Source organism: Hakea prostrata, chromosome 8 (genome assembly GCF_041222555.1).
Source record: "Hakea prostrata isolate BN-2017 chromosome 8, UWA_Hpros_2, whole genome shotgun sequence".
NCBI classification, from domain to species: domain Eukaryota; kingdom Viridiplantae; phylum Streptophyta; class Magnoliopsida; order Proteales; family Proteaceae; genus Hakea; species Hakea prostrata.
In genome coordinates, this window is record NC_142607.1 from 9,907,212 (window position 1) to 9,934,222 (window position 27,011).

The 27,011-nt window shown below is 37.4% G+C and overlaps 3 protein-coding genes across 7 annotated transcripts; 1 reads left to right on the top strand and 2 right to left on the bottom strand.

Annotated features, from left to right (window-relative positions):
- Positions 1–257: 257 nt before the first annotated feature.
- Positions 258–8,092, bottom strand: IQD31 (IQ-domain 31). 2 transcript variants are annotated; one of them, XM_089165453.1, is made up of 8 exons: positions 7,945–8,092; positions 7,707–7,762; positions 6,540–6,671; positions 5,731–6,012; positions 4,552–4,755; positions 3,940–4,020; positions 1,433–2,561; positions 258–800 (listed from the first exon to the last, which is right to left on the bottom strand). In XM_089165453.1, the coding sequence occupies exons 3-8, from the start codon at positions 6,627–6,629 to the stop codon at positions 769–771; spliced, it is 1,818 nt and encodes a 605-aa protein (XP_089021579.1). In that variant the 5' UTR covers positions 6,630–6,671; positions 7,707–7,762; positions 7,945–8,092; the 3' UTR covers positions 258–768. The 2 variants fall into 2 exon arrangements, with proteins under 2 accessions (XP_089021579.1, XP_089021578.1); XM_089165452.1 differs by having other exon boundaries at positions 259–800; positions 7,723–7,762.
- A 7,704-nt stretch (positions 8,093–15,796) lies between these two features.
- Positions 15,797–19,986, top strand: LOC149006765 (uncharacterized). Of its 2 annotated transcripts, none has more exons than XM_089165124.1 (6): positions 15,797–15,945; positions 16,032–16,137; positions 17,123–17,462; positions 17,676–18,153; positions 18,300–18,355; positions 19,662–19,986. In XM_089165124.1, exons 1-6 carry the CDS (start codon positions 15,915–15,917, stop codon positions 19,713–19,715), a joined length of 1,065 nt encoding a protein of 354 aa, XP_089021250.1. In that variant the 5' UTR covers positions 15,797–15,914; the 3' UTR covers positions 19,716–19,986. The 2 variants fall into 2 exon arrangements, with proteins under 2 accessions (XP_089021250.1, XP_089021249.1); XM_089165123.1 differs by having other exon boundaries at positions 18,300–18,354; positions 19,649–19,986.
- A 988-nt stretch (positions 19,987–20,974) lies between these two features.
- On the bottom strand, positions 20,975–26,001 carry LOC149006766 (ubiquitin-conjugating enzyme E2 2-like). Of its 3 annotated transcripts, none has more exons than XM_089165128.1 (6): positions 25,615–26,001; positions 24,505–24,634; positions 24,381–24,406; positions 23,718–23,807; positions 23,075–23,163; positions 20,975–21,387 (listed from the first exon to the last, which is right to left on the bottom strand). In XM_089165128.1, the coding sequence occupies exons 2-6, from the start codon at positions 24,627–24,629 to the stop codon at positions 21,259–21,261; spliced, it is 459 nt and encodes a 152-aa protein (XP_089021254.1). In that variant the 5' UTR covers positions 24,630–24,634; positions 25,615–26,001; the 3' UTR covers positions 20,975–21,258. The 3 variants fall into 3 exon arrangements, with proteins under 3 accessions (XP_089021254.1, XP_089021253.1, XP_089021252.1); XM_089165127.1 differs by having other exon boundaries at positions 25,606–26,001; XM_089165126.1 differs by having other exon boundaries at positions 24,505–24,638; positions 25,615–26,000.
- Positions 26,002–27,011: the final 1,010 nt, after the last annotated feature.

Here is a 27,011-nt window from a genome sequence, read left to right on the forward strand (position 1 = left end):
AATCACCGAAGAAATATTAGATCTGTCTGTGTGTCGGAAATACTGCCATCGGTTTTACGTGGTTGCTCTTTCACTTCCATTGGACTAATTATGAAAGGAAATCAGGAACATAAAAACGCTCCCTGAGATCAAACTACTTTTACGAAATTGATTTGCAACTGGCATCGCAACTGGTAACGGTTCAATAAAACGACATACATCATTTTTCTTGAATGCCCATTTTTGCAGGCTGTTTCATTTGGGGCGTCTTGCTTCTTCAAGTCTTATGAATCCTCAAATGGGACCTGGGATTTGTGATGACAATTTGGGACCGAAACCGTTTAACAGAGTGGGATTGTTAACCGAGTAACCCAGGTAACCATGGAATTGGTTTTAAAGTACAAGCCAACATTCAACTATCTGTGAGAAACAATGTCACAAACATATATGGCTCTTACATAGTTTGAAATTCTATTATTAAAATAAATTTGGAACCAAAAAAAATACAGCAAAACAATCCCTGAAGACATCACACCATACACTATACCCAGAAGAACTATACAGAACAGACTGAAAGCAGACAACAATAGACGATCAGAATCTCCAGGCACACCACACAACAGTTATTCCTCAGTCCAGCTTCAAGTTTTACAACTGAAATTTGTGACACAAGGGCAAAACCCGAAAACATCGACACTCGTCATAACGGAAAAACAAAAGAAGGCCGACAAGTAGCCAAGTTTACCTGCTTGATGTGACGTCTTTCTTTGAACCCAAGTTTCTGCAAGATCACCTCCGCCATTCTGCTTGCACAGCCTTTGCTGAAATTTTAACCATTTTTACAAGTATAAGAAATATCACCAAGCAAGAAAAAAGATACATCACCAAACAAATAAATATATGAAACCAAGCCTCAATGGAAAACCTGGGAAATTAATGAAACTAGAGAGGGAGCAGTTGGGGGCAAATGAGTCCCCAACTCAAACTACGTATCACAGCATCCTATTTGATTGTGTTTCACCCTATATTTGTGATGCATACAATATGGGCCAAAGATTGGTTGATGTCCCATCATTAAAGCTTCCCATCTAAGCATATTCGGTATTCCCTAAACTAAGTGCACATGATTTCCTGAGTAAAGCCAACAAAACACCTGAATTTATAATCAACGCTCAGGTTTCTATCTTAAATTCCACACAATCAGACAGTATGAGAAACTGATGCAAAACCACAATTTAACCGTGAAAACATGTGACAATGAATCCCTCATCCAGAAAGAATCCCGAAATCTCAATTTAAGAAGTTATCAAAAATATTTGATTATCTATCTAAGAGATTTCTACGTGGAATTCACTACGCTTCAGAATTAAAGTGGAGCCAACCAGGAAGACATCCCTCCCATCTCTCTAAGTACATACACTAGCAGGCAAACCAAAAGCTAAAGTTTACTTACCATTACCATCCCTTGAAGACAACAGCGATCTGTCTCTACCTCCACTTTTTCCGCTTCCATTGACCAATCTCTGTGTTCGCGGCGAGTCTGAGTTCAATTTGCCATTGGTAGAAGAAGGCAGAGAATGCCGCCTAGTAAAACCATTCTTCTCAATCTCATCATGCCCAAACCTGGGGGAACCCTGTGCTCTGAGCTTTGCCTTTGCAGATTCAGTTGCAGCCATGTAACTTGGTACTGTTGGGGTGTTTCGTAAGCCATTCTCAGGATATTCCTGCTTTGCCGGAAGGGAAGCTCTTCTTTTGCTGCTTTTTGGGTTTATGCTGCCAGTCTGATCTTCCTTGGAATTCAACTCTGAATTTGTTACAGGAATATTCTCATCTTGCACCCCTCTCTCCAAAGCTTGCACCCCTTTGTCATGATTTGCTACCGTAACATTCTCAACTGGTTCATCTGAGGTTAATGGCATTGGAGTTGCTTCTACATCAAGCATCTTTGGCATCGGAGTTGCTTCTACATCAGGCATCTTTGGCACAGGAGTCTCTTCTACATCAGGCATCTTAGGCACCGGACTTGCTTCTACATCAGGCATCTTTGGTGCCTCCACTATCGCATCTTTCTTTATTTTCTCAATAGAATCAACCATGCCCTGGTCTGAAACATCAGCAGCTGCAGCACTCGACACTTTCCGTGGAACACGCTTTGGCTTCTCAATCTCAGCCTCTACCCTATCAGACACCTCAGCTGTTGAGCTTGAAACTTTTCTCAAACTGCGCTTCACCTTTTCAAGCTCAGTTTGGGGATCCACAACCGGATCTACAGGATGGCTTACAACTTTTCTCACACTGCGTTTTGGTTTTTCAGATTCAGAAGTAGAATGAATTGACCCATTGTCAACATTTGCAGTAGAAAGCTTCCTGAAAGTACGTTTAGACCGAACAGGCTCCGTTCCAGCACTTTGACGATTTCCTTGCCTTGCCTGAGATTTTGAATCAACATTTTTCTTCGCTTGTGGAAGTGGTTGCCAAAAATGGGTAGAACTCCAGCGCTCAAGCCAGTTCAAAGCTGAATTAGGTTCACCTGGGCCGTATTGAAGACGAAGCGGCAATGCAGTTGACATAGACGCAAGAAGCTAAAATCGAAGTAGGAACAAAAATCAAATGCACAATATCAACAAGCAGCCAAAATAAAACAAACAGAAGGAGCAGTGTAGAATGTGACCCAAATAATAGCACCATCCAAATCGATAAATCCGAAGGGGACAAAAACTCATGTTTTACACCTGTGAAAATGCCTAATTCATAAAACAATCACCATTGAAAGGGAGAATATGGGACAATCTGTCCTTGATTCATGTATGTGAGAACTTAGAAGTTGTTACATGATGAAGATCAGTTAGCTCAAAAGTCAACCATGACAAATGACTTTGGAATCAATCAATGGATATACATGGGGTCAGCAGAAGGAATGCCCCCAAAACCCTCTTGGGTGCTAAAATATACAGCATGAAAGGACTATCTCCAACATTCCAATCCTTATTCTCTTCAGAACTGTCTTAAAGCCCACTAGGTTATCCTCCTCAAAAGAATGGGAAGGGCATGTTTTTTTGTGTTTAAGTTGCATCTAAAGCAACACTCCAGGAGGTCCAAAATAATCTCAAAACGTATAAGTAAAAATCTGCACATTCATGAATTTCCAAGCAACTATTTGCTTAACAAAGCAAGAATTATTTAAAGTTGGAATTTGCAACCTAAATCAGATCTGTGAATACTAGAAACAAGATAGTCCCCCCAAGTTCCCAAAATTTTCTCTCTGTGATACCAATGGAATTGGTAAAACATTTTTAGATGGAACACAGAATTATCAATCTGAAGAGGTCTACTTAAAAAAACAACCAACCTACTTAGTTTTTGTTCCATGCAAGACTAAATATATTCATTGGATGCAAGGTAAGACATTGTGTACTCTCCTAGTCCAGATAACGCTCTTTTGCATGCACATAGATGACTATAGCCCAGCTTAGAGAACACGACATCTCCTGACATTCCCAACCAAAATCCAAATGCAAAAACTCATGACCCTCAGATAGACAAAGTGTTGCCTTTATTACGAAGGATAAGTTTACTCCCTCATTCTTCTCACAAGATACCACAACAGACTAAAAGGTGTTGACTCTAATAGACAGAACGAAAAGTTATGAAGTACAACGTGTGAATAAAACTCAGACAGCTTTCCATAAAGAATTATGGGTTTAAAGTAGAAGAAAGGATCACCTTTCCATGTCATTAATTTTACATTTTACCTGCCTGTCCAAGTCTAACAGTGCAAATTGTAAGGCCAGGCTGTTTCCTCTCATCCCAGGCATGGAATTAAGGAAAACTGAGACCAAGGAGGCCCCTATGAAGTATTACATTGCAAAGCTTCCAGTTTGCATACTACTATGCACCAAGATGAGTTCTTCCTACAGAAGACCCATATCTAAAACAGAGCAAAAAAACAAAATAAATTACCTTGACAGCAAAGGCATTTGTTGACAGCACCTCTCTCTGTATCTTTGAATTCATTTTAACTGGTTCCAAATGCTGACCCTCCTGATGGACATGTAAGCATGTTAATCCAGCAAAAACAAAAGGTTCACACCAGCTAGGAAAAAAAAGATTTATAGAAGAAGCAACAGCAATGCTCAAACCATGGGGCACCAAGCCTTTTGCTGGATTCAGCAAAAGTGTGGGGTGGAACCCACCACTTTTTCCAGTCCAGCTGTTGTGCAAGGATTCTCATAGGAGAGCACCACCAAAGATGTAACACATCCAGCAGGAAATGTATCAAAAACTATAGAAAGCAATAGTGGAGATATGTATTACAGAATCAAACAAGAAAAAGAAAGATTGCAAGTAGTCAGAAACTGATTCCAGAATAAATTAAAACAACTGGAAAACTTCCATTACATCCACTCACAGGCCATCATTAACTTCTCAAAACCCAATACCCTATAGATCTATTTATTACTAGCAGTATTTACGTAAGAAAACAACTTGCAGATAAATTTTTCAATTTACCATAACCAAGATAGCAGCATACAAAAATGACTTCAAAGAGACTACCAGGCAGTGTTAAATTACCTGGATTTTCCCAACATTACATTTGCAATGAACCTCAATGCCAGCATCAGAAATTCTGACTCTGCGACCCCGAACTAGTGCTTGAAACCTTACAATTCCCTGCATACAGCGTAAAGTAGCAGCAGCTTGCCTCCTCACAAGATGCCCTCGGATAAGCGCCTGCAGTCTTATGATGCCCTTTAAAGCTCGAAATGCCCGACGAGCCTTGACAATGCATTGCTTGTGTCAGTGTTGAACAATATAACAGACCAATTGTAGAATTAATACAAAAACCAAAGTGAAGAGCAAGAGGAGTTGTAAAGGTAGTCCAGGTTCGGTGATTTTTTATTTTCTAATGAGTTGAGGAGTGAGAAGGGGGGGGGGGAAGATCTAGCTTAAATAGAAGAAAGAATGGAGGCAAAAGTTTCCCTGGTTGCAGACAAGGCAATGGGGTCCCGAGACAGGACACATAATTTCAAAAAGTTATTAGGCTTTCAAGAACTCACCACCTTCCCTAGTCATGTGTCTATGTCTAGATAGTTGGGCATTAAAGAGTTTAGTGTAAACCCAAGCCTAATAAGGTTCTCTAATCCTCTTCACATTCCCTAGTAATAATTTTTTTCAGAGATCCAATCCAAAACTTTTCATCCATCTAAGTCAACCCAACAAAAAAAATACCACAAATAAAAGCCACTAGATTTTCTCAGTTTTTCACTCCAACTCCCGGCTTCACATATGGTGACATAAAGCCATCTTTTGTTCTCCTAAGAAATTGGATCTATACGATTCATACAACCAATGAATGAATCACATATACTAATTTGCTCATTCCCTAAACAAACATGGATACCGCTTATTTTCTTTTACATTGATACAGAATTTCTTTCCCTGATAAACCTAGCCTGTATCAGAAAAAACTTAATCCCATGCAGCAAAACAATCACTATGCTGGAGATATCATCTCATCCCACAAGACAATTACCATCTCAAAGTATATGGCTTAAGACAAGGAGTAACAAGAGATAGGGAAAAAAGGAACCCCAAGATGGTTGTCCCATGAAATTCATAGCAACGAAAATAAATGGAATGCCATACATATATTTGAATTGACAATGGGAGGTTGCACAAGGACTTGCAGCTAAGAATTACCAAGAAGAAGTAAAATACCAGATAACCTTTAAAGCATTAATAGCAAATTACCAAATAACCCCTAAAAGCAGCTTGTGCCTTTGTTGCAGCTTGATCTTGCCTGGCTCTCTCTGAATCAGATCCTGCCCCAGGTCCCGTGGTTCCTTGAAAAGATTGATCCTGATTTCTGGGCAATATCTCACTGTCATGCTGTTCGTTTGAAAGGACCCCGTTTTCCGATGCTATGTTCCTCCCATTTTCATCTGTAGTACTAGCTGCCACATGTGAAACCACAGGGGTTTCAACACCTGGGGCCTTGGCAACCACCAAAGTCTCATTCTCGTTTGCAGTTCGCTTCACATTATAATAAAGCACAATAAGAAATTCATAATCTAATACTCTAATACAAATTATACATGCAGAAAAAACATTATCAAATTGTATACAAAAGTAGCAGTGAAACAGTGGGAGCTAGTTATAGCTGTCAGCATGAATTGCAAGAATGTAAGAAAGACACCATACAATGCAGCCACAAACATTTTAATTCAGGATTCCACTTCTTTTGCTAACTCAATCAAAGGTTGAAATAAGGTACATTTTTATTTAGGACATGGCATCATCCTGTCTTGCCTAGTGCATAATCTTGCTGATTACTTAGGGATTGAAGTGACTTTAAATTATCTTTCTAGAGAACAAGGAAGTTTGAGCAAGTGACTACTCAAACTTCCTTGGTTCAGATGGGACAAAATTTAATCATTTTCACTTATTCAATACACATGAAAATTCACAAAAAGATGGGAGGAAGTCAGAGAATGGTAGAACAAGTAGAAGTAGTTCAAATAAAAAACAATTCGGAGGACATTGAAGGGAAGAAAACTTACCAAAACCTCCCTTCCTTTTGATAAATTAGACTTTGATCCTTTCTTTCCCAAAAGTAGGGCCTTGATCCATTTACCCGGCGACTTTCCCATTTCAAGAAGCTCAGATGCAGAACTGAAACCTAATTTTCAAGCCTGCATGATTTCACATAAATTACAGCTCAGAAATGGTACAATTACATACAAGTTACACCATAACCTCTGGCTTTTACATCAGAAATTCTGATCCAATATAGTCATGTTAACTTCCATTGCCACAAGCTCCCATTCACTCTCTCTTAAAACATGAACAATTCCCCCTCCCCTCCCAAAAGGGAACACACAGCCAGGCAAGGAGGAAATCTTCGATTCTTATATTTTATATTTTTCTGGCCGACCACCCAGGAGAACCACAACTCTTTTACCGGACACTTCCAACAACTTTTAACTAGTTCAAAACTCTTGAGAAACATGCCTCTCAAAACCAAATAAACCAAGGAAAACATGCTTCTCAAAACCAAATAAACCAAGGAAAACAATCTATGCACATATCTGAGATGGAGTAAAAATCTGTTCCATGAGTAATAACAGCAAGCAATCCGGAAGAAAGAAAGAAAAAAGTTGAACACTTACCACAAGAAACAGAAATTTCAGCAAAATGTAACCGGGAAAAAACCAATTGTTGGTTGTGTTGGAGAGAAAAACCTGCAACGTTGGGGGAATCCCTACCCGTGAACAGGTGCCCAAAAAGAGGTAACCTCCAAACCAACCAGAATAGTGACTTCAAACCTAGACTGATCATACACAACATAAAAATTTCCCCCCAACCCAAACACACTCCTCCCTTCTTCTCCCCCCCCCCCCCCCAAAAAAAAAAAAAAAAAAAAAAAAAGCAAAAAATCCGAGTATAGAACAAAATATAAACGCAAACATATAATAGAAGGAAACGAGCTTAAAACACACACACACACACACAGCAGAGGCCACCGAATCTGTTCGATAATCAAAATCCGCATCGATGCGCTAGCGAAGAAAACGAGAGAATCAAACTGAAAGTAAAATGAGATCTATTACAACCAAAAACCAATGAATCCTCCACCAAAACAAGGAAAAATAACCAGCGAAAGGAAAGCAAAAATTGAAGGAAAGGTCTAGCAGAGTAGGTGCCAAAGTAAAGAACAAAAAACGCACCAGATCTGAAACTTACCAGACAAATGTACCCTCCAGGAGCTCTAAAACTACCATTCCTGGAGTCCAGACGAATATTTGAAACAGAAAGGAAACAAAACAAACGGTACTAATCAGAGATCTGAAGAACAAAGTCGCCAAACATGGCAAGTAAAAGAAATCACAACAAAAATCAGGTTTTCTTCCAAACTGTCTGTGAATGTAAGTCTTGGTTTGAGATTGAAGCAAAGTAAAAATGTACCTTGATAAGCCTGCAACCAGTGAAGAAGGGATTGAGTGATGGACAACTCACTCCATCATCATTTCCTTCGTCTCTCCGCCTCTCTCTCTCTCTCCTCTCTCTCTCGCTATCTCTCTTACTCACACTCACTGCACTGACGGAGAGGAACGAAAATACCGAAATAAAAAAGCTGATTAAAAATTTAAAATATAAGTATTCCTTTTTTCATTAAAAAAAAAGAAAAAAATAAAATCAGAACGGAATAAAAGAAAAGATTGAAAGTGGACTACGAGACTGAAGCGTGCTTTCACTTTGGGATTACAGGTGTCTTCCGTAGCTGAAGTTAATATACACAAGGGTACCACCAAACTTACTAAAAGGTAACCAGTAAACTGGTAAAGGCACTATTGCATGTGGGTATTTTCGTAAGTTCACACATTAACTCCAAACGAGGCAAAGTGGATTTCCGTCGGCGGGTCTAATTCCAGATATTTCTATGTCGTGGTCCTGATGGATAAGGCTTAGAGAATTACTGTTGTGTCCCTAAAATTCTACATTAATTATCATGAGTCCTTCACCAATGATGGGTAATTTTGATAAATTCACATATTTGCCCGAAACCGGACTTGAGACTTGAGTGAGATGACTGTATTACCCTCAAGATTTACATAAAATACTGTTATTAAAAAGGACATTATTGTCTTTTAAAATGTTTGCTACAAGTGACCGTGTGTGTCAGATAGTGGGAGGATCTTCGTTCCAGGAAAACCTGGGGCCAAACAACGGTCTTCCATAGACAGCAGCATATCAGAAGCAAGTGAAACGCGCAGATGCTTTCCGTGCAGGGATAGTTCTAAAATGCGCATTTGCCACCGAGTAGACGAAGCAGGAACACGCCACGTGTACTCGTTGACCGTAGCATAATTGGAAAACAAAAATCCACTAAGGACATTGATTTACTAGTAACAACACAAAGCATATACTTATGAATTTCCACGTCAGCAATCTACCAAAATGTGAAGGTTTTTTTTTCTCTACGCTCGAGGCTGATCCTTAATACCAAGACAGAAACTAGCATAGTGATAGAGTGGATAAATCATTAGATCAACAACTAGCTATAAAACTTTGAAATTGTTTCTATTAATGTTCTAGACAACCACGCAAAATTTTAGACAATCAGATCTTAAATTTCGATCGAAATTTCAATATCAACCGTTAAGAGATCAAAATCTCGATCCGACGAACTGAGATGCAACACTTAACCTTCTTGCGCATTTAATGCACAAGATTAAAGCAAGGTCGATAAAATTCAAGTCAAATTAAGAAGCAACAAACGATATACGGAAGATAGTTACCTTAGTTTCCATGTAATTATCCACACTGAATCTAACTTGATAAGGATAACCCTAATATATAGAATAAAAAATGAGACGTTTGTGATTACATTTCATGGCAAAAGCCATAAGATACATGAAAGGTAGTTGGTGTGCTAATCCACTATTCTGAAAACAACTTCCTTAGAAAACCTATATGAATCACCAAAAGAAGGTCCTTCTCAATGCCCTTCTTGCACCTCATTTTTTCAAAAAATGACCGAAAACAACCGCGGAACAACCGGGAGCACACACAAAAGACGGGACCCACAGGAGAGACCCAACAACCACAGAGGAAGCCCCGACACCACAAACGAGACAACCAAACAGGAACACCGCAAGAGCCAGCCCGACCAGGCACCGGCCCCGCCCGCGCGCGAGCAACCAGACAGGCGACCAACGGGAACAGCGGCGGAGCGGGGGAGAGAGGTTCGGAGGGGACAACCACCCCAACCCAATAGGGCATTACCTTGCCCTCAACTTAAGACAAGTATCTTTACATGAAATACCTCCGCAACCCCTTACATTACAATGACCATTACTTGCAATTGAAGGTTTAATGCTTTAAGTAAGTCTCCAACATTTTATCTTCCTGACATTCTAGTCTAACCAGCATGGCCAATCATATCATCTAGTTTTGTTCCCTTGACATTATAGTTTACCTACTTTATCATCTTATGCTTTTTATAATCATCATTGTTCTTATTTTTAGATAAGATTTAACATATCATAGAGTCATTACAGAATTAAGGTATCAAACAACAAGCCACATATATAAAAGCCGGTTTATAATACCCATACAAACTTACAATGATTTTGGATCTTCTAGTCATTTGATTGCTTCCTTAAACAAGTTAGATTATGCTCTACCCCACTAGCTTTTAACTCAATTTTCTATCAACTTTGTCTTTTCTACATCTACTCATCTAAAGAAATCATCTACATTAGGTACGGCCATAGAGATTCGTTTTCTGATTATTACTACATTACTACTTTGAATTTTCTTCTTCTTCTTATTTTTTCGAATAGAAAAAAAGACCTTGATATCGATATCTCCATGCAAATTTGCATTGAACCCTCACAAACTAAAAAATGAACATACACACTCACATATACCAACCGAAGTTCTATGTTAAATTACAAAATGGGTATAAAGTCCTATTATTTATATAAAATATAACAAAAATATTATTTTTTTTTAATTTTTTCAAATAGAAATTGTCAACTTATCTAAACCAAGGGCTTGGAACATCACTTTCCATGAACAAATGCTAACTGTTTATACGAATTCATGCTTTAGAGATAGTGACAACTTGTGGAACCGACAGGACCGTGGCATCTAACCTGTATTTATGTCATTCTCAAAACTAAAAAGATTATATAAAAATATAAATTATTTAGCAAAGAAAGTTGAAGCAGTTGAGAAGATGAAGCATGAATTTTTTTGGGTCAGAAAAAATAGAGAAGACATACAATCAACTCCGAATAGTAGTTTCCAAATTGCTGTTCTCCACTTACACTTGTTCATCTGTGACAGTATTTTTGAAAAAAAAAATCATTATTATAGTGGGAGGAAGTTGATTTATTACTTTAGCATATAGCATATTAGCATCTCTCTTATCCCTTTACAATAAAGAACTATTGTTGCCAGTCATTTTCAGACAAGCCAAAAGTTTCATTAAACAAACGCAGTACAATACTTTATTAATATTTAACACTAACCAAACACAACCAAGGAAGAAGGACAGAGGGATTAATTATGGGAAATGATTATTTTTTGGACTTATAGGTTTAAAAAATGGGGAAGGATAGAGTGTTGGGGAAATTAAGAACCTTTGGAAAATGTGGGACTTAGCTGTTTATAGCTTGTACTTCATCTGCTGTTTCAATTAATCTACCTGTTTGGCCACTTTGAAATTACTCTCTAGAGAAAATTAAAGCCACCTGTTCATTTATGAGTTCAGAGCAGCTACTCACATGGGGTATCACTTCACATTGTGAGATCAATCAAACAGATTTTTTTTTTTTGTTGGTATTTTAGACTTTTTTTTTTCTTGCCCCTTTTGATCTTGTGTTAAATGGGTATGAGATTCTCCTCCATTAAATTTCATCACATGTTTCATTGCTATCAAGTAATGTTCGATTTTAGGGATCCAACTCTTCTTCTCGAAGAATATCTCCAATGAGTATCCAAGGTTTTCAACGGTTAGATTATGTCGCAACACATGTTTTTATCATTGATTGGGAATATTGAAACTTTTGCAACACTTTCGTAACATTTAACGCTTACTTAGGTTCTTCCACTTAAAACTAGAGAGTACATTGATACATTTTTGTTCTAAGTTCACATTGATCCACTTATATAGGATCATCTTGAAATCGGCAAAGTTGTTTATTCATTCTAACATGAGCTACATCATTTTGGTATTATGGTATTGATACCTCAAACCTATTCTCCTGACCATGTCGGATGCCAAGTCATATACTCCACTCCATGCAGGCATGCACGTACACACACCTACACGTGCAACAAAAAACTGTAGTTTAGATCCTTTCCATCTGAGTAGGCCGTTCTCCAGTCCTCTCATGGGTTGGTCATGTGTCAAGCCCTATGTTAGTGGGAGGATGAGAGGACATACCCACCTTCTCTCCACCACAAAAATCAACCCATTATTACCCTTTGGAGTGAGTATTTAATGTATGGGACGATTGTGCCACTAACTAAGGAATGCATTGAATGTTGCTACTTGCTAGTCCCATTCGCGTGGATCGTGTGGTTGCTGTCACATTAATCCTACCCTTTGTATCAATGAAGCATTGATTATTGAAAGCAACCTCCCTTATTAAGGTAAAATTTCACTATCAATCCTCTGTTCACGCCTCATTTTATATTCCCGTTGGTTTGAGTGTCAATTGTTTGTCTAATTTCTTCTTTTATTATGCCTAACAGTATTCATTCTCTTTGAGCTTGGCTTTTATGCCTTGTAGGGCATACTTGGTTCTTCCTTGATGAGTTGGCATTGAGCCATACCAAAGCTTTGTTTTGCTGAAGAAAAAAAAAAAAAAAAAAAAAAAAAGTCTTGAGCTGGGCTGGACAAATATAGGCCCAAGCCCAATGTCATCATCCGAGAAATTGCACACAATTGATATTTGAGTGGGTCATACAATAAAATTCCCTTTTGATTCCCCCGGAGTTTGTAGAACTACTTTGAGTTGGGCTGTACAGATACAGGCCCAAGCCCAATCTCATTATCCTTATCGGGCCTGAGCCCATATGTTTTTTTTTTGGAGAAAGGGGGCTTTGATTAAATAAAGAGAAAAAAAGAAAGAAAATTACATTTTGAAGAATTTATTAACATTAGCATCATCCCGAACAAAACCAGAAAGAGCTAATGGAAGAGCATCTGCAGCTAGATGGATTTCTTGGGAGGTATTAAGGAAACCTGCTAGGAAGTCCGCACAAACGTTAATCTCCCATATGTTTTATTTACTGTATAATTAATGAAAGCTGAGGGTGCGTTTGATAACTTTCTTAAATAACGTTTCTGGCGTTCTTCTGTTCTTTGAGAACGGAAGAACTATGTAAAGGTGTTTGATAAAATGGTTCGTTTTAAGAACGAACCGTTGAAGAAAATGGTCTCAAAAACACGATTTACAGAACATGTAAAACTTGTTTATACAAAAGAACAGAAACAACTCACAAAATTGGTCCCGAAAAGCTCACTTCCACCAATCACTCTTTAGGACAATAGGTGTGTTATTTTTTGTTTGTCATATTGACAGCTGGATAAATAATGCATCCATTCTGATCATTGGATGGAGATGATGTGATCCCCCATTGGATGGTAGGTCTAATTCAATTGATTACTTCATAGTTGGATTCGCAAATGGTTGAATTGTCTCTATAATAATTGCTTTGGTAATTGAAAGCTACTAGTCATGCCTATTAAGTGATTCACAATATATCTTTGACTTAGGACATGAGACATGAGTCATGGGCCTCGATTTATAAATTCCATTATTAAGTTGAACCAAGGAGGTGCTACCTGAGGAGGAAGGTGTCCACAAGTTTGAAACTCTTTATACATGCCCCATAAACGAGTTATTTTGTGTGTCGTTTTCTTCTTTTGTTCTCTCTTTACTATTGTATGGTTGAAAATTGATTGATCCAGGAGATGAGAATGTATGATTAACTCGTATTATACAAATGAAGGTGTATAAATACCTAAGGGCGGTTGGGGGGGGGGGGGCGGAGAATGTCAAATCCCGGACAGGGCGGGGGGAACCGACAGAAACGAGACACATCCAAACGGCGGAAGGGAGAGGGATCCGGCACCCACCAAGCGGAACATAACCATAATTCAAAAATAATTTTTAGGATAAATCTGAAATCATTCAAAATTCAACTAACAACGTATTGAACCAGACCAGAGATTGAAGTTATAGATTTGAAATTAAATTTTTAAATCCCGAGTCACGACTCAAGTAACCAAACAGGCCCTAAAAGAATGTCAATAATGCATAAAAAAAGGAAAAGAAAACAAAAATGCCAATGATGCATTTCATTTGTGATATTTTTATGTTTTGCAGTCTTACAAGTGCTCTTAAATATTTGTGAACAATATTCTTTGTGGAAATTTTAAAATTATTTTATATCTTGAGCCTTAAAATATGTTACGTGTTTTATAATGAAATGTTAAAGGTGATGTTATTTTCTATTAAATACCTAAATAGCCAAAGGGTATTCTAGCGAAAGCTTTATTTGAATGGCTAACAAATAAGATTTAAGGAAAAAGACATGGTCTTGAAGGTACTTTATGGATGTGCCCCTTTGTAGGTGTCTCTTCCTCTTATATATAAAGAGAATAGTTGATTCCTAGTAAATTTTGACAATTTTAAAAACTGGTATTAGTCTTGTTTTTTTGTTGAAGTGTATGTTTTATTGATGGGTTTGTGAGTACTACCTTTGGACGTTCTTTATAAGTAGATTCATTTAAAGTGCATGCCATTAGGACTAAGGAGTTTATTATTATTATTATTATTATTATTATTATTATTTTTATTTTTTTATAATAAATAAAAAAACCTTCATATTAAGAAAGAGATCTATATTGGTTACACTTAGTATTGTCTGTGTTAGCCAATATAGCTAATTTACTACAAAAGTCCAGTAGTGTTGGGGATTTAAATTTGCCAAAACCTGTTCTAGGGGCATTCATTAGGGTATTAGCTAAAAGTGGCGTTAGGTGTAGTGACCAAGCAGAATATGGTGTTGTCAAATGGCATAGCGCTGCCTCTTGGCTACACCAAATTTGGACTAAGGAGTTGTTGTATCTTGGAGGTGAGTATGCCAAGATCAAACCCAATATGCTTTATAGGGGCGTTCAAATACTTTTAAGGAAAACTACTAATTTGTATGCCTCAACTCACCTTGTTTGAGTTCTTCTTGTTGTTATTATATTGTTTTCTACAACATATGGATAACATAGTGGTGTTATCAATTTACTTCTACAAAAATATGTATATTGCGTTGAACAAGATAAGTGTTTTTTTTCATTAATTCTACAGTCTCATGTTTTCTGCCCATGTTTTCTTTACAACATGACCTAAATGTCGTTGATCACTTGAGTGTACACATCCCTTTGTGGATAGATTTGCTTTATTTAGACAAAGACAAAAAAAAAAATTTCAAAAAAGACTTGGAAATTTGGATAGATACATATACATTAGATGATAATTATTATATATAAATTGATTGTGAATGTCCCATCCCTAATTAGATAATACCAAAAGATGTAATTTCCAAATGAAGATCTCAGTCATCTTAGCGTATAATCTTGATGATCCACATTGTGATGTTAACTGAAGATTGCAGCCACCTCAACTCATAACATTGATATTCAATATTTTCATTTTATATACTGTCATGAATAACAATCCATCATTCCATATCACCTTCTCATAATTTTCTTTCTTTAATAACAAACAATCATTGATTTATCACTATGTTGCCTTATCCAAACTTTTTTTCTTTTCCTTTATTTTCCTGGCTACTAAACATAGCCAGGAGATGCAGCTTGGCTTGAAACCGCTTTAAAGAAACCGACCATTTAAAGTCAGAGACTAACTCGATCTGAATCATCTGATGGATCTTAGGAAAAGTCCGCGCTACCCTTCTGATGCTATTTTACCCAGATCGATGCAGTAATTGTACATCCATGAGAAGCGACGAACCCTACCGAACCGAAACCCAGAAGAGTAAAAGATACTCAATGGACGGTTTTGAAATTTGAAATTTGAAATTTGGTCCGACTAAGTGGGCCCAAGACTTTATGAGTCGAGCTATTTTCAATCACACTGGACCGTTGATATTAAGGTGGGAATAAATCTTTATTTTTTTGGCTAAAAGAATAAAAATAAAAATGAAATCTTTAGTTTGAGTTGGAGATTTGCCGTTTTATTCCCGCCCAAATGACATCTGGCAAAATCCCACTTTCCTCTTTTGACCATCATTGATTCATTCCTCTCCTTACAGGACTGTTCTGTCTGTATATATATTCTGCGTTCCTGTCTATTTATTTTTCCCATTCACCATTTTCAGATCATCAGAGCAGAATCATGGTGGCTACTAAGAACCAATCTTCTTCTGGTAACGACAAAACTTATTTGATCAACTCTTTTTCTCCCTCTCCATTGAGAACTTCTTTAAACATTTATTGATTTTTATCGTTTCAGGCGATACTTCAAAATCGAAACCCCGGTATACTCTGCGATCAGCAAGCAAAGCTAAGGATGACAAGAAAATCGTGGAGGAAATATCAACTGCTTCTGTTCCTAAGAGGTATCTTCCTTCTCTTCTTCCCTGTCTACTTAATTCTGTTTTCTGATTTCCCACTACAATGCGGAATCCCTCATTTCGTGGTTCCAATGGTGCTGTTTAACTTGATCGAAGTGTCTGAGTTTGATTACTGTTCTTGATTTGATATAGAGAGCATTTTTTGTTTCATTATTTTCTGTAATTTTGAATGATTCAACACAGTGGTAAGAGCGGATTTCGGAAGCATGTGCACCTGATTGCGAGGGTTATGGTCATCAATCAACGAACTCCAAGCATAAAATCTTCGTTATGAAATTCTATTGATATTCTGCCATGCTTTATAATACAATTTTACTGATTTAAATTTTTGGTAAACCATACCATAGCTTAATTATGGATGAATGAAACAAAATAAATTTTGAGCCTGACTTCACTGTTGAGAACACGACTATAAATTGTATAGGGTATCTCCATTCTCCACAACCAGGTCTTTAATTTCTCGCGACTGGAAGTGAATCAGTTGGATGACTGAGTAGCTTAATCTCAGGTCTTCCTCACATTGCAGGTAGCACCATAATTTCAGTTGGTATGTTGGCTACTATTAACTGAAGAACTAGCATACTGTTTAGCATGAATTCATAATCTACTTGGATGAGTCTTGAAATACTAGGAGAAAAGAACAACCTGCACACTTGATCACAAGATGTAGGTTTTTATCCTCTTTGATATTGGATGGTAAAAATGAAAAAGGTTATAAGAGATGGATTGAATTTTCATTATTCAGTTTATACGTGATATGAAGTCCTTTCAGACAAGATCAGGCATACAACACCTGCCAACAAAAGGAGTAGAACATCGGGGAGAAGAATATGTTTACAACTTTGTGTGTATACAATTATTTTTGAGTTAGAGCTTCCACATTATATATATACCTTGCAATGTTTTCATTTTCTTCCATGCCTCGTCTTCAAGAAAATGTAAGTTGATTCATTGTGCGTTTAATTTTCAGAGGGAAAACTTCATCAAATATAAGCAAAAGTGTGACTGTCTTTAATATTTCTGGTAAAGACAAGTCCATCAAACCACCTAGAAGGCTCTCCATTCCTGCTGAGCCAGCAGGCACTGTGACACCACCAATATATGAGAGCAGGAGACCACTGAGATCCAGTAATGGTCAAGGGAAAAGTCAAACACCAGTTTCTAAGGCTTCCAAATCTTTGAACCAAAAGAAGTTCAATATTTTATCATCAGCATCGTATTGGTTATCTCAGATAAAGCTATCCGAATCTGCTGCTAAGCATTCCATTTCACTTGGCTTTTTCAAGCTTGCTTTGGAGGCTGGGTGTGAGGTATTTCATTCTCGCTCCCCCTTCTTCCCCATTTCTATTGCATTACATTTTTTCTCTCTTTATGTTTATGAATGTATGCATGTCTGTAGGCATTCAGTCCTGATTGCTTTGAGTCTATAAAAGCATCAACACTTAATGGTCATTTTGCATGGGCTACCAAGATTGTAAATATATAAAATTCTCTTAACATGCTTATTTCTTTCAAATGTGCAGCCTTTACAGCTAATGCGGGATAAATTCAAATCCTATGTACGTCGATACAACCTTGGTGAACTTGAAGAGTTTGTGAAAGAGTTACTTGGGAGCTATGATATCCCAGAAGATTTTGAGCAGTTAAAGGTTTCAGTGACTCATTCTCAGGTGCCTAAAGAGGGAGCTCAGGCCTCTGATGATGGTGAACAGAGCTCTGTTTCTAGCACTGGAGCTCAGAAACTAAGACACAAATCCTTGAATCCTGAAAATGTTCAAGCTGCCAAAGTTGAGGAACCAAAGAGGAATAGTACTCTTAAATTAACTCGTGCTAGCAGGAACAGGGGATCACTGAACAAAAAATCTCCAAATGTTACTTCAGTCACCCATGTTACTTCTGGCACTGTTCAGAAGAAGAATACACAGAGGCCAAGTAGGCAGGCATCTAACCAACAGAAGAAGAAAATCAAGGACCAGGCAAAGAAAACTGCTAGTGGAAAAGGTCAATAGAGCCATATAAATACTTTCGGGAAGCTTTTTCTGTGATTCATTTCATTCCTTTAGATACTTGCATAAGTATTTGAGATGCATTGATATGGTTAAATTTAGGCAAATGTATAATTCATATTCTTGTTTATTTTTTTCCAGATGTAGCTGATCCATTGCCCGTTGAGGGGGAATCGCAAATCGACAAAGAAAATATGGTAATATATTTTCTCTAATATGCTACAGAAATATTATGAAAACCTTGCAGCATTTATTTTGCACAAAGAATCAACCATATAAACAAAAGTGCCCTGTTCTGCTAGAACTAATATCAGATGCTTACAGAACCAAACATTCTGGCGATCGGTATTAGGTTCATTTTTTACCTTTCCCAGGAAGCTTTTGTTAGATTCTCCTCTTCCAAGAAGCCCTTGTTAGACTTTGGAAAATATTCTGGGTTCTCATCACTGCTGCTGTGTGAATGGTAGCAAAAAGGTAGAAGTCTAGGAAACTTTTTTTCTCAAGGTTCCAATCCAAATGCTTGCACATTTCACTGCACTCATATTGTTAGTGTTGTTTAATATCTTGCAGTTTTGGAACTTGTGTAACTGTTACATGCATTTGCTCTTCGAAACCTCGCAGGTTGCAATTGTTCACACCTGATAATTTTCCTTCATAATTCATTAGTTCAACTGCATTGCTAAATCTTATCATATGGAGGAGAAATTTTTGAATGACCGAGTACTCATGCTGCTTTGGCTTGAGAGCCATCCAAATAATCACCTTCCTTGTTTGGTTGCAGCTTGTCCAAAATTGCTCATTGTCCCATTGTCAATGAAAAGCAAACAAGGAAAATAAAATTTTCATCTATCACATCACCGTAGGTGTTATTATTATTATTTTATTATTTTTTTGGGCAACTCAGTCTTCTATTGAAAACCGGCGACACTCACAGGTGTTATTATACCAAAGACCTGCCTTTGCTGAAGCCAATCAGACCCTATTCCACCCAAGAACGCCTCCATTTCTTCATCTCAGCAAGAACCACAATTGTATATCTCAGACTACCACTCAAGGATGTTGCTCATACAGATTTCTAGGGAAACCACCAACATTTAGCATCTTTTGTGTAGTTCCAGCATTATTTCTAGAAGATTCGCTGCTTCAGCTGTCTGAGTGATTTGTTTTTCACTCACAAGTACCGATGATTTTTGGCTCTCCATTTTATTATACATTTTTTGAGGATTCATTTTTTCATTTGAAATGCATCTGATTACTAATGGTTGAGGAGATGCCACGAAAATTTTCTTGTGAAGCATTAACCAATAATTTGACCAAATTTTTTTATCCTCCTATGGAAACTTTGGCATGTTTTACTCTAGAATAGTTCATTTCTGCTAAAATGTCTGGGTCATGCTATATAATTTAGGTGATTACATTTAGTAATGAAATTGGCAGACTTTTCTTATCTATTGCTGTTATAAATAATTGTGACATGTCTGTTTGTCTTGGGATGCCCAACAGATGGAAGAGATTCGCTTGACCGAAGAAGATTCAACGAAGCATCTTGATCAATAAAAAAGAAAAAAAGGAACTTATGAAATTATATGGATATAGATGTGAGCATACTCTCATTGCCATTCTGTTTTTAATGGGTTGCTAGTAGAGATTCAGATGGAGTGAAAAGAGTTAAGCCTGGTATGACAGTGGCTTTTTAAGATATTTGTGGATGTGATTTTTTTCTGCCCTCTTCTGCTTCTGGCAGACTGAGTTTATCTGCTATCCAAGCTAAAATTGTGTTTGAAGAATGTCATTGTATATATTCCGGTTGTGGAGAAATATCAAAATTTTAAGGCTTGAAATTGTCTCAAGAAAATTGTTACCTTGCTGGGCCTAATAAACAAACAAGGTAATGAGGTATGCTACAGGTATAACATTAGCAAGCATCATGTATTTTCTACCCCTGTTCCCCCTTGCAAATGACTGATTTGCCCCTCAATCGGAGGAAGAGACACATTGGCTGGTGTTAGGTTATGGTATATATATATTGTTGGCACACCCAATCTTGTTTATTAGAAGTACTACCACAGAAAGATTTAGTACTTTTTGTAGATAACTTTCAAATGATTATTCTCAAATAAGGCCACTGAAGCAATATATAGAATTATATCACAGGGTTGATGAAATATTTCAGTATACAATTTTCATCACTTCTCTGCGGTGACATTGAGGAATCTTTGTCTCTGAAGAGTCTTTGAGTGGATGGAAACTACAATCTCTGGGCAGGAAACTTGGGACATTGCTATGGGCAGAAAATCCACCAATCTCCTCATCCCTTGGCAATAAATAGCCCTTTCCGTAGAGTAACCTTGATTCCCTCACATAGTATAGATTGGGGTGGGTATTGTGAATCCCTGCTAATGCAGGGATAGAATGGCTGGCTATTTGGATGAGAGATGTAGCACTAACTATAGATGGATATTCTCACAGCTATTCGATATACTGTCAAATGACTTGATACAGCCCCGAATTTGGCTCTCTAAGTAAAGCTTGGTACTCTGAGCTAAACCTGGAAATCCCCACTAACACAGAAATGTCCCAAGGATAGCATTTTCTAAGTCATCTGCTCTCTTTTAGCAGCCGATGCATGCTCTTCCATAGCACTCAGGTTCCAGGAGCCAAAGAAAACACTTTTAACTGCCTACTGTTTTCATTTCTCACTAATGAAGCAAGACCAAGCTCATGAACTTATTACCCAAGTCAGAACTAGTTGATGGATCACCCTTTTTATGTCACCATGCCCCACTCCCTAGGATGAACTAGTAGCAGCACTTCACTACCATTTAACCACCGATATTTGTATGTTATTGCATCCAAGAAAGTCGGGCAATCACGACATGAGGTTGCAGAATAAAGTGCATTTTTCAGGTCTAGATGGTATATGTACATGAACCCCAAGACATGTGCAACTCTTTAGATAATAATATTGCATCCATCCGTTGAAGCATACAGACAAGATGATTAGTTTTAAGTGGTTTATGATGCAATAGTTTTTAAGTGGCAATGTTACTGCAACATGCCCTCAAAACATCCAGAAATGTTCATGACATCCTACCATGAGTTAGTCTGCCGTCCAGCTCTGCTCGACAATTTCACGTACTCTTCTGTTGTATTCACGCTTATTCTCGCTAAACATCCTTGCTGCCTCTGAATTTGCCGGAGAGTTTGGGTTTGGATCACATAATAATGACTGCAATTAAAAATAATGATATTGAAACATTATTATTACTATCATATTTGTGAAAATTATCCAGCTACAATAACCTAATCAAACAGATAATCATAACCCAGAATGCAACAATAAAGGTGGTCAAATATCAGCTGTGCTATAAAAACCTAATGGTTGGGAGAAGAAGTATGAAATAAATAATAGCAGGAAAATACTAATCATACAGATATTCAACCCAGCAACTCAAATTAGAGATCTTAATAAGTTACCATGATCTTACTTCCTCCAATACTGTTATTTTCAATGAATTGTCATAATTTTTGGAGTTTCCCTTCACAAGAACGCTATTTAATTCATTTAAGATCATTCAGGCCACATGATCAACTACTAATTTTCCCGATAAATGCTATATGAAAATTTGTCTTCATGCCGAAATGCTGAGAAGTGAAACCCAACAATTTGGTCCTCGTTGATATTGTAAATGCTAGAAACGAACTGTCCAAAAGCATGATTATTCATAATAAATTAAAAAAAGTACTTGTTAAATATGATGATTGCAAACGTAGGCATGGAGACCTTATTAAGCATATGAGAGAGATAAACCACCCGATCTTCAGGGATATAAGAAAGTTGCACCCAACAAGAAAAGTTAAAAAAATTAAGGTTTGGTGGGCAGCAATTCATTGGATCACAAATCAAGATTGTTTCTGAGGGATTCCTTCTGAACAGGTAATCAGAGAATGGGCTCAGACAGCAATATGCAACCCCATGCAAGGAAATGGCAAGGCAGGACTCTAAACAGCCAAATGACTAACTCAGTGAAACTAAATTTTGTTGAAAGTAGCTTTGGAAACCCAGCATCAACAGGAATTGGAGGGTGTCAAAGACCATTTGGGCTATATCCAAGATGGCATTCTCTGGACCTGGAGACACTGGATATTAGAAGACAGAAGTAAGGGTAATTATTAATCACTCATGGTCACCTGGAACTGAATAGAGGACTCAGGTTTGAACTTTGAAAATCAAATGAAAGTGATGGAATGAAGCTACACCATGGAGGCTGGATGGAACATCACATTCTCCTAGAGGCCAAGAACTACAATTAGCAGATATATATTTATCCAAGAAGGGACTCACACGAATTGGTCGTAGATAAGGCCAATGATCAAAACGTTCTAGGCAACAAGTGCTTATAAAAACAATGCATCCTGCTATTTTAACTATTCAATCCTTCAAAGAATCAAAATGTTGACCTTAAACTGCATAAAATGCATAGGAATAACGATCACTCCACAAAGCACACTCAAAAATTCTACTTCTCACATCACTTGGTAATCATCTTGGAAATTACCATAAACCATATTTATATTAGTGAACCAATTTAAGAGATGACAGTTTACAGAGTATCATTTATGTTAGTATATCTAATTGACTAGATTAGTATGTTTGCACCTGACAATCATGTTACCACATTCCAGGTTCATGGTAGTCATTCTTATGTTCTTCCTGAAAGCAATGAACTCTATTCCTCACCAAACCAGCATGATTATTGGTTGGTGTAGGCTTGCAATGCTCACACGTAGGGGAAAATCGTTCTTCATCCATCCAATATCTTAAAGTTACAATACATCGGATATGTACAGCAGATTTTAGGCAAAAAAATTAAATAAATAAATAAAATCATAATAAGTGGAAGCAGCAAGCATACCTGGATGGATGTAAGTATAGCAGCTACATCATAGATGGGACTCCATTGGTTCTGTAGAATATCCAAGCAAATACTTCCATCTGCGTAAACTGGCAGAGTTCAAGGGGTGGGGGTGTGAGAAGTAGGAAGCTCTTAATAGACCAACAAAGATATAAACTGATTCTACATGCTGGGAAGTTCAAACTATCTATAAAAATAAATAAGAAGGGTCCCAAAAAAGGAATAAAACCCCAAAAGATGACAATCAGAATATCACCCTAGTCAAGCAAATAGGAAACACACCAATCCCTTTCTCTCCCTTCACTCAAGATTTTATCACATCCATCCATAAAACCACTAGCTTAAGTTTTCTCCGAATCTCCAGTTGTAAGACCATGTAGATGACAAGGGTTATTTCCAAAATCACAATTTAGATGTCTTTATAAGGGTTATCCTTTGTCGTTGTCATTTTCAATCCTTCGTAGGTGTGAGAGCTATATATGAAGTGAGGTGCTTTCTTTTAGTAGTTGGCTAGAAATGCATTATCCAAATAGAAATGGTTTATCTTCCTGAATACAATGCTTTCTCAAACCAATTTAGTATTAAATTTGTTTCCCATATAATCTTACCAAAATTACAACTTCAGTAGCAAATTGAAACTTACTATTTGGATGGAACATTCGAGAGACGAACCGAACTACCGGTGGCTTATTCGGGTAATCCTCGGCAAACTGTAGTGTCAGCTTAAACGTACCTGAAAGGCTCAAACAAAAAGTCAGAATGTGCTTGCAAAACTAAATCATTTTAATGGTAAAACTAAACAAACAATAAACTATGAGTGATACACATTGCACAAAAAATACAGATACCTATATTATATATCTGAGAAAAAGAAATATGACAACAGGTTGGGAAGAAAGGGGGGGGGGGAGGCCACTTATGTCTGGGAATATACAGTTGGTTGCAACAAAAGTTTCAAAATATGATATGAAGCAAACAGAACCCTTCAACTGCTACTAAGATGTTATCAATTCTATTAAGAATGTCATACAAATTTCATTCGGCAGCATCAAACATATGAGGAATAACACAGCATAAGATTGCCTCATGAATGTAAAGGCTGGGTAAGACAGCATGGGATATTTTCATATGCAACAAAGGCACCTCCAAACATGCAATAGGACAAACACCTGAGTCACTATAATACACACAATTGACATAACAAAATAGAGTATAGTGAATAGACTGAAGAGTATCGTAACAGCAAAATGTAGAGAACATTTTGATTATGAGTTAACAACCTCACAGGATAAAAAACCTAGCTTACCTCCATCCCATGGAGTGTCATCAGGACTGCAATACAAAGCCAGAAAACAATGTTAAGACCAGATCAGACCTATGCAATTCTAGAACAGAGCAGACCAGGAGAAAATGTACAATCTTCAACTTACCCAAATATAACAGCATTCCAAAGCATTATATTATTGTCTTGGGGTGCACCACTGATACCTGCAGGAGGATCCTGTTGCAACCTCTTGAAATCCCTCATCAACCTCTTCCTAGCAGGAGTTGACATCCTTGCTGCCTACATATCCAGCCAGATACCAGTTAAAATAGAACCAATTCATTTTAGTCCACTGAGTCACACAAACTAAACTGGGAAACAGTGCAAACTAATCTATTTTCACCAAATCCAATGTAGCAATGGATAGACTAGTTTCTGGATATCATTTTGATGTGGTTACAATAAAGCATAAAAAGAGCATACCCAGTGCATGAGGATCCCCTTACTTCAGGGTCTGGAGAGGGGCATGCCTACATAGCCTTACCCCACATTTTGTGGAGAGGCTATCCCCTTGTTGGAACCACAACCTCCAAGTTGCAATAGAGAAACCTTGTCACTGAGCCAAGGCTACTAATAAAGTTTATTCATTAAGCCTCAGAACAAAATACTTACAATTTAAAATCCCAATTAGTTATGGCTACAACTACAGCAATCTCTTTTTAGCCTTTTCCTTTTCAAAATGGATTTTAGGATCGAATTTGTACTTAAAAGGGACTGCCCACTATTTCGCCTTATACGATAACGATTTAAAATCCAAAATTTAGGTTTAGCCATTTAAGCATTTAGAATCCAAATGATAAAATCTGGAGAGAAATTAATAAGTTAAGATTTGAAAGGAAATATACATTTATTTGTGTCACGTACCACAAAAAGCCTTATCAAAGCCCAAAAAGCTAAGCAAGATTATTCTTTTGATTCGCTACAAACTCAGAGAAATTAAGATCAATAACGAAGTTCCCATTCCCAAACCCACGAAAAAAGTTCAAAACCTAAATTAGGCTTATAATTGAAAGATCTAATGTCTACATAACTGTTTTCGTAATCCTTCGTTTCTCTCAATTAGAAATTTAGAACTCGGAACTTGTAAAGAAAAAACATAACAAAATTGTCCCCATTTATTTATTTTTAAAATTTCCCCAGACTTCAAGGTATGGCGAAATTAAGAACACAAAAGGGACAAACACACACAAAGAGATCAGCAGAAAACATGCCTTACCCGTAAGTAGAAGCGGCAAGAAACTCGGGCTACAAGGGTTTCAAAGTCGCTCTGAGCTCCAAATTTTGACGCAGAGGAAAGTTAGATGCAAAGGGTGACGTAGCGAAGAACATCAATATTACATGGATCTACCGCGTGGAGCGTGGAGGGTAGAGAAAGTGAGTAACGTTAGGGTTTGGAATTCATGGGGCCAAAGGCGAACTCGTAATGCTTTACGGGTCAGCCGTCCAATCTTGTGGCTGCTGCCTCTGTTACCCGTTTCCTGGAAGGTGACGAAACTTCCATTTCCCCCACGCGTTTGGGATTTACACTCTACTTGGAATCTTGCTTTTGCAAAGCGAGGGTAGAGGATTGTCCTTCCTCATATTCGTACAACGACATTTGAGTCTGGATTACCTCCTTATCAGTAGAGATGAATGTACTCCCTCACTTTTTTTTTAGAGCTCTAGCCTCTACTTGGATGCTTCATGTACCATACAAGTACCATACAGATTGAAAGATGCGACCGATACTAAATCTCAACCACTAATTTTGCAGTTAAATTTTACTAAAAACATTCTTATGTTAAACGAGGAGAAACGAATAATCGAGATTTTATCTTGTCCAAGTTTCTATATGAAACCAATGCAGGGTTGGTAGAGTGGTAGAGATCCATGATTCTTAGTGGAGATGTCATTCGTTCGAACCTTGCAGACAACGTCTCCCCCGATAATGTAATCAAATGGCGCGCAAGCTGGCCCTGATGAACCTCAACTTCCCCAAGAGTAGGTTGCATGGTGCTATCGCAATACTAAAACAATTTTTGACTTTCTTACCACAAAAATAGTAAGGGGTCTAGAGTCTCATCTATATTTTGTTTTATTAGTATTTATAAATGGACCCCTACTACTATTCTGTGGTGGGTAAACCTCTGAGGACTATATTGTTATCCCTTACGGAAAAGTGATTCGAACCCCACATTAGAGGGGATTTACCGAAAATTCCATACATGTTGTCTTTAAGGATGAGTGTCCCTCTTAATGTGTGGAGAAGAGTGGTAAGGGAAAGTGAATCTTCCACTAGCGATTCGAATGTAAAACATATTTACTAAGAAAATTAAAGTTGTGAGGAATGCTATGTATATTTGAAGTCTAAATAAAGCTTAGGTTTAAAATAACAGCTGAAAAGAGGGTTGAAAATCAAACTCAAGTAGAAGATTAAAATTCAAATCTCATTGGGACCAGGGCATAGCCCTACCTATTATGGGATACCCATTCTTAATATATAAAATTGTCTGTTAAAAAAAAAAAAAGTAAAAAGATTGTAAAAAACGAAAATTAGTTATGAATCAGGGTTAGGAATTTAAGATTGAATGTTTGACTAGACTCCATTCGATCTTACTCGACCTTGACTTTTAA